At 43.2% G+C, this 8,357-nt stretch overlaps 1 protein-coding gene across 1 annotated transcript; it reads left to right on the top strand.

The window, feature by feature from the left end:
• Positions 1 to 2,444: 2,444 nt before the first annotated feature.
• PCARE (photoreceptor cilium actin regulator) lies at positions 2,445 to 6,820 on the top strand. Its single transcript, XM_053382981.1, has one exon. It carries the CDS (start codon positions 3,039 to 3,041, stop codon positions 6,792 to 6,794), a length of 3,756 nt encoding a protein of 1,251 aa, XP_053238956.1. The 5' UTR covers positions 2,445 to 3,038; the 3' UTR covers positions 6,795 to 6,820.
• Positions 6,821 to 8,357: the final 1,537 nt, after the last annotated feature.

Raw genomic sequence — 8,357 nt, 5'->3', positions numbered from 1 at the left:
CCTTAAACAATCCTGGGAACTGTGGTTTGTTAAGGGAGCTGAGAGTTGTTATGAAACCCTTATTCTCCTCAGCCAATCCCTCTTCCCAGGGAATTCTGGGACTTGTAGCTCTGTGAGGGGAATAGGGATCTCCTAACAACTCTCAGCACTCTTAAAAACTACAATTCCCAGGATTCCTTGGGGAGAGCACTGACTGTTTAAAGTGATATGCTACTGCTTTAAATATATGGTGCAAATAGGGACAGATTAGCTATATGAGCTGCAGATTCTTTTCCAACTCAGTAAGTGTTTGATAATATACTCTCACACTGGAAATTTTCCTCACAAGGTTATTGTAAGGTTACATGGGATGAGAACTGTAAAAAATAATGCATATGTTGAAAAAGTAATAGATACATAATTCATAAAGGTGGTATATAAATTTTATAAACAAACACAATACCAAATCTCCCATGCCCTGTGAAAATGTTCATGAGACTAGAGTATGCAAACAGATTACATTTCTGGATTGTATTGGATGTAAAGTAGATGGAACCCATCCAAAATTATCTAAAGGGCATTTTCATTAGACTAATCAGCTGCACCAGCTTGTCTTCATCCAGCTCTTGGCACAGAACAGATTAGTAAATGCAACCATGATGCCGAGATATGCAACTCTGGTGAATAATTCATAGGCCACCCAAGAACTGCTGCAGGTATTCTTGTACACCAAGTCAAAGTTAAAGGCAAAAAGAAGATATTGTAGCCAGACTATAGGAGGCAAGAAGTCAAAAAGAAGATTAAAGGATTAAACAAATATTACTTTGCCATTGCATAACTTTTTTATTTTTGAGGATGTCAGGTATTTGACAAACATTCATATTAAGTTTGTGTTGGGAAGATGCAATGCTCTAGACCAAAGGCAGGAAATATTTCTGGCCCAATGGTCTATATTCTTATCTCCTCCCAGCCTGTAAGTCAACTTTGACTGGTAGGTAGCCCTACCCAGTGCTTTTTTTCTTTAAAAAAAAATATGTTTAGTATCCTCATTTTGACTCAAGAAAATCACCATTTTATAGTTCAAATCAGGAAAAATAAACACAATAAATGGACAAAAGTACAAAGAACATGCATTATCTCATATTACACAGCTGACAGCTCACAGTAACTTCCCCATTGGCATGAGGTTGTGTGCACTAACATCTCACTTCCATCTGAGACTCAGGAAACACCGTGACAGGAAATGAGGCTGCCATTGGGGGGAAGCAACGGAACTGACGATTCACTGGCCCTACCCATCTGTCAATCATCTGATGTCATGATGATGCCAGGTGACTGAAAAGTGAGTGATCCCACCCATCTGTCAGAGTTGACCTGTGGGAAGGGATCAGCTTCACCAGCGCATTCCCCACTGTTTTGAAATTAATAGCGTCCTTCCAAATTATGTTCAATGGCACTAGAAAGGCAGCATGACATGTGCAAAAGTCATATTTGCAGATTATTAAGCCGATACCAACTGCCTGTGGATAACCATGGCTATTCCAATTTTTTCTTTAAAAATATAGCCTCGTCATCTTCCTCATTAGTATTCAGACAGACAAACTGTCATCCATGTATCATTCAAAGAATTCATCAGTGCATCTCTTGGTAGATGCGGAGTTATAAACTCATCAAAATTTAATCTGAAAAACAAGGAGAAGATCTACTGCATAAATATGTTCTTGTATTTTTTTGCACAGGTGAGCAAACAAACATTTTCATTTCCTTCTGCACCATTTCATCCTCTCCTTTAAAATTTCTGCACCACTTCAGCCCTCCTTCAAAATTTCCATTCTTCTGTCTGCTCCTCTGTCTGCTGCAACAAAGCTTTAGCCTTTAATCATCACAACAGTTTCCTAAACCATTAGTTGCTTTATTTTAATCTTACAGCAGTCGTGTGGGGTTGGTTAGACTGAGCGACAGTGACTTGGCCACAGCCAAGCAACGGTGTGAAGTGGGGGGCTGGTGCACCACCTAAAACCTGAAATCAATGCCACAGAAGCACAACAAGATTGTATTACTTACCATATAATTTTATAACTTCAGTCGGGTACTGCTTTTGAATAATTATTTAGGGTTGCATCTAATGTTATTCCTACTGTGAGTGGGCTCACACAGGCATGACTACCTTTGGTACACTAATTTCAAGAGATCTTCTCTGAATCAAACTTAATTAACTCTTGACATTTACAATCTTGTGCAATGTAGCACCATAGGTTTGGGGAAGGAAAGGGTGGCTGAAGCACGTGTGAGACGCATCAGAAGGAAAACTGCTTTGACTTTGCAGGTCAGAAAAGTTGGAGACACTCTCGAATGCATGACCTAAATAGGCTTTTTCACCGCTTACCTCTTTTGACTTGAAGTGCTGTGCTTTCTTCCTGATTGACATTATCCTCCCAACGTCATGCTTTGCCCTTGCACGTGTCCATGCAGTGGTACTTTGCCATTCAAATGGGTATTTCCTGGAAGAACTGCCTTACAACTGACCCTTTTTTTTTTAGGATTGCAAAAGCAGCAAGTGCACCTTAGCGATGAGACATCGTGGGGAAATGTATTGTAATGTGTAAGCACCTAATTTGTCAAATGCAGCATGTAACAAGAAAGTCCTTTTATAAATGCAACAAACTAGCTGAGGGCTACTTAGCCTAATAAGCTTAAAATCTTATTTCTCGTAGACATCTGTCAAGGCAAAAGCAAGATACACACAACACAAGCACGCTTAATCCACTAGCTCAGGCTAAAGGCGATGGAGCTTGTGTGCTGCTGCTTTGCATCCAAAGGGGAGATTGCAAAGGCGAAGAATGCACTGTGCACATTTGTGGAGAGATGCACTGGGAACGCTGAAGTCCATAATAGCTAAGAAGGCAACCTACCAAACTGTGGGCTGTTCAAGATGAAAGCTTCATCAGAAGCACAAGATCCTAACATCAACTGAACTTGTAAGTTTTTTCTGCCTTTTTATTCCTTCCTAGATCAGTTGGATATTTTCAGGAGTAAAGAAGGATAGGAAGAGGAGCATAATGGGCTGCACTCCTTCACATAGTGATATTGCTAACCATAATGTGGCCCATGGAATCAAGTCACTGAACAGGGGTATCCTGCCAGTTGATCCAGAGGGTGAAGGTTCCCAGCTCCCAATGCTGATCAAATGCTCCTCTTCATATGATCTTGAGGAGTTGTGCCAGTTAGAGACTCAAAGTAAAGATCACTTCTTTGAAAATTCATCAGATGAGGACAAAAATGTTAATATCCGCTCCTCCTCTGAGGATACTTCTCTGCCTGAGATTGACCAGGAAGAGAAGGAAATGGAAAAGGTAATCTCAGAGACTGAGATAGCCATATCTGAACTGATGGTGTCTCCCACCCGTATGGTTGAGGATATTAAGGTCAAAAAGCAAAACTCTTCTGCATCAGAAGAAATTGGCTTTGCTTTGGAAGACAACGATGCAAACAGTGAAAAGCAAAATCCAAAGAAAGGGAAAAAGCAAAAGAGCAGCAGGCAGAGAAAACAAGGCCGTCATTGCAAAATTAAAGAAAAACCCAACCCACCCGAATGCAAGGCAGAGGAGAAGGTGGATTTCCCAGAGTTGCTTGTTAAAGCCCATCAAAATGCTTATGCCTATTTAAACCCCAACCTCTCCAAATACGAGGTTATCTTGTGCATGGCCAACCAGGCCACGGAAACGCAACTAATTATGCAGCAGATGGTGAGCTTTTTACTCCTTCGTTTTGATGAAATCAACCATCTTTTGGGAGAAATTGCCCAAGATGGAGAAGGCCTACTAAGAGATGTGGGAGGGAATCTTGCTTGGCCAGCTGGCAAAGGGAACCTGAAAGAACAGCCAGATCTCTTGCAGCAGTTACTACAGTACACAGTCAATAAGATGCAGCTGTTAAATGGCACTGTGGCCTCTTTAACATCTGATGCCCTGCAGGAGTCCTGTAGCTTTCTACAGTCTGCAGGTAGCAGCTTGGAGGAAAAACTGAAAGCAAAACAAGCTTTTGATGAGCGCTTGCTCAGGACAATAAAACTCCTTGAAGCATCTGCAGTCAAACCCTCTCACTCTCACCCTGATGATATGACTCTTTATTCTGAAGACAGTGGGATTGGGATTGACAGCGAATCGGTCAAAGACCTGAACCTTCTTGATAAACAGGGAATACAAAAAAATTGTGATTCTTCTTCACATGACCACCCATCCTTAAATCCAGCCAGGCCATCAGGTGAAATCCAGTGGTCATGCACTTCACTACATGCCACAGGCAGATCCCACGACTGTGCCCTGGAAAGACAATTTAAGGATATATTTTACCCACCTGCACCCACCAAGAGTGTAATGCCTATTTCAGGTGTAGCTCCAGGAAGCACTGTTCTGCAGTATCAAAACATGTCCAAAACCTCTTCTCCTAACTCTATGAATGGTGGTGTCATTCATGAGGGTGGTTGTTTCAAAGACTGTGAGTCAACCACAAATGAAGACAGTGATGATAGTAGCTTGTCTGAAGAAGAAGGTGACAATTTAAGTCTGTCTGAAAAGGGAACTAAAGAACAGCCCACATCTTCGCCTGCAGCAACCTACAGTAAACGGAGGCCTTCCACCAAACGGATAGAGAGCCCAGAGAATGAGGAAATTACACTCAAGATGAAAGATGCCATTAGTGAAAAGATCAAGTTTGTCCCTGCTAAATCTGGGAAGAGGGATTGGGTGGAAGATGAAAATGGGAAGATGCTGCGGCGGCCTAGCACAGCAGCTGGAAGCCAGAAGGCACCAGTTAAAAAGAAAAGGTCTAGGTCAGAGGAGTCTCTGAAAAGTCGTGCCGAGGACCCAACCCTTTTAGAACTTCAAAGGACTCAGAAGGGGCTTGACAAAAGGTTGGAAATGTTTTACACACTTAATGGAAACAAGGATCTAAACGATAAGACAGCATCACTGAACCCAAAAGAGCCATCTAACTTGCAAGATTCTGAGCATGTTATTCATAGATCTTCCACTAAGAAACTGAAAGCATCTCTTGCTAAAAACTTCAGCATATTGCCTAATCAAGATAAAGTCCCTTTGTTTAGGTGTGATCAAAATGCTTTCGGCCAACAAACTGGTGAAAGGAAATGTCGAAAGCCTGTCACAAGCACCACACCCCCAATGGATTCAACATCTAAGAAAGAAAATGAGCTTCCTGGAACACAGAAGCTGAACAGTGTTGGTTGTGCTCCACCCCGCAAATCTGTAAAGAAGTTAATTGAAACATTCAGCACCGCTGAAAGTCTTGTGAAACCTCCAAGTTTAAGAATTTTGGGCCCAATAAAATGCGTCAGAATGTTTGGACTTCCAAGCATCACTCCCAGTCTCCCACTTCCTAGAGGACTTGCGCCTTTAAATCACAAACATAGAGTTTCACCAATAGGAGACATAAATTGTCGAAACATCAATCCAGCACACTGTACCTTGGGTACCACTGGGTCACCTGTATTTGCAAGCGGAAGTGGCACAAATGGGGATTCTGATGATGATGATGGCGATGACAGTGATGACATGGAAGACCTGCCCCCACCACCTCCTGACATGTTGATGGACATCTCACCTGATTCAGCTACATATCCAAAAGATGCAACAACAGGAGGAAACTATTCAGAAATTGCTAAAACAAATGAGCATTTCACCGCTAAAAAAGTTACTCACATTTCTCAGCGAATGAAAGCTTCTCTGTGTTCCATTGACTTGTTACCGAGTAAGAATCTGAACAGTCCCAGTCTCATTACTAACAAAGCAACAAAAAGCACTAGGGTGGACTTCAGACCAAGAAAATATTCCCTGGAGTTGAATTCCAGCTATATGTCTGATAACAACCAAGACATGTCATCAGGATCCCCAGAGGAACATGAAGTGGAAGAAACTACAGATCTGTATAAGCAGACATGTAAGCTCATACCTCTTCAAAATCCTAAAGAAATGCCAGAACAGGATGCACCTGAGCCAGGAAATAAAGACTGTAGCACACCTTCAGCTTCAGCTCAAAAGCGAGGCTCTCCTGATTCACCCAGTGGAAGTGAGAAAATGACTGCCTTTACCAAACGGGTGTCCCCCGCAAGAACACCACCTTCATCACCCCCCAGTGAGAAAAGGCTCCCAAGCCCACCACTACATCACAGGCACATAAACCAAGCTTCTTCCCCCACTACCCACCAACAGCCAAGCCCCCCTGCTAATCCCAGGGCATCAAGCTCTCCAACACAAAGGAAGCAGCCTTCCCCACCAACCCAACAAAACCTGTCTAGCCCACCATTGGGACGCAAGCAGCAGAGCCCACCAACCCACCGGAAAGTGTCCAGCCCACCAGCACTCCGCAGAGAAGCAAGCCCACCTCCTTTCTCAACAACCCCATCCCCACCAACTTCCCCATCTTGGTTGCACAAAGGATTACGAAATCACCTGGACTCTGGGAATGAGCAGCAGACGCCCATCCTGAAGATTGTCAGCAATACACGCTCAATATTTTGTCCAGCCACTTCCTCGTTATTTGAAGCCAAGCCGGTGTTGCCACCTAACAGCTCCACAACAGAGGCTATGGCGGACCATCCCGAAGGGTCAGCATTTGCGCAGAGGAACAGCAAACATCTCAGGCAATGTGGGGATCAACAGAGGAGGGTGTCCCTCAGTGCTGCCAATCCCCAACCTTTTGTGAGGAGGAGTTCCTCTGATCGCAGGCCAGGATTTCAGCGTCCGCTGCCATTCTTTGCCACATCTGGTAGTGAACCTGTGCTACTTCAAACAAGGTAAGAGTCAGTATTTTCAAAGCCTTTAAGTTGCATTTAGATGTATAGTTAGCCTTATAGTCCAGGCAAGTAACTTCGTTGCACCGATATCTGTCACTAATATCTCTTTCCTACAAGTAGGATTTGTATGAGGAATAAGTAAAAATAAAAGACCTGTTCCCTTGTGTTACGTCTGCACATGGGTTTTGAAAATGCACAGTGAAGTGAAGCAAATCCTTCCCCCATTCCTCTCTTGCCCATATTTGCCCATATGACAGCTGAGGAACCACTCCAACATCAGCACCACCAGCCATGCTGCCAACTTGACTGGCTTTCCATGTAGTACTATCATGAGAGTCCATGCTGGGCGTGGGTGTGGGAAACCTGGGATTCTAAATCCCTGCTCACCTGTGACACCTAAGTGCCCTTATGCCTCAGATATCTTATTTCACAAAGTTACAGTGAAGCTATCAGGCTCTCTGAACTCTCCAGGGTTTCAGACAGGGGTTTCTCCCAGCCCCACCTGGAGATGCCAGGGATGGAACCTGGGACTTTCTGCCCAGGTGCTCTGCCACTGAATGGCGACCCTTTCCCACCCTGCAAAGCGTAGGATACTGATGTAAGAAATGCATGATAGGCTACTTTTCACACTGCAGTTTAAAAGCCTACGTGCCTTTCCATGTTACCTACTGCAATAACTCGTTTACAGAACTAGCTCATAGCATGAAGTATGAGAATTCAGAAGCATCCTTCAGTTTTCAGTTGTGTCCTGGAGACAGCTTCATACACTGGGCGTTTTGACAGAACAACATCATCATTATTATTGTTGTTGTTGTTGTTGTTATATTTCTTACTTGCTCTTCACCCTAAGATTCCAGGGCAGGTTACAACAATTTAAAAATACAATGTCATCAACATAATTTATTACGGTCAAAGACCAGCTCGAAAAGCACAACTGGGACAGCTTTCACAAGAATAAAATATACATTTAAAGCAGTGTACAACAACAGCTTAACGATTAAAATCTAAGATAAGCGCATAAACACATAAAGACCTAAAAATGTGGGCTACCATACAAATTGGCCCTGACACCCTGGAGGCCAACTTCGGCTGTTTTCCTAGCGAACTAATTTATTTCGGAGGGGTGATCTGCACCTGCAAATCTGCACACAGAATCTGGCAACCATAAATACAATGTTAAAAAAAAAAGTTTTAAAAACTTACATGTATCGGCCAGGGATATAGGAAGCTGTCCTATACTGAGTGAGACCATTGGTCCATCTAGCTGAGCATGACTGAGCATGGGATTTCAGAAAGGAGATACTTCCAAACCACCAAATTTAGGGCCTTTTGCACTGAGGCCTTCCTGGTGGGAAGAATTTTACCACAACTGCATACCAAATGATAGATTCCCCCCCCCCCCTCACCACTTGACAGGACGGTACATTCTGTTTCTCAGGTGGTTATGAACATGCCATGGTACATTGCAACTTGGGAACAGTTTGAGACATTTGTTCAACATTTCTCAGGTTTTAACTTGACGTTACAGGATCCGTATTGCCAAAGGCATCATTTGCCTTTCCTGGAA

The sequence above is a fragment of the Podarcis raffonei genome, chromosome 3 (assembly GCF_027172205.1).
Source record: "Podarcis raffonei isolate rPodRaf1 chromosome 3, rPodRaf1.pri, whole genome shotgun sequence".
Lineage (NCBI taxonomy): Eukaryota > Metazoa > Chordata > Lepidosauria > Squamata > Lacertidae > Podarcis > Podarcis raffonei.
This window is presented reverse-complemented; position numbering and strand designations above follow the sequence as displayed.

Bases quoted from the DNA above. Each gene is read 5' to 3' on its own strand.
- PCARE (XM_053382981.1), top strand. From the start codon at position 3,039: ATGGGCTGCACTCCTTCACATAGTGATATTGCTAACCATAATGTGGCC.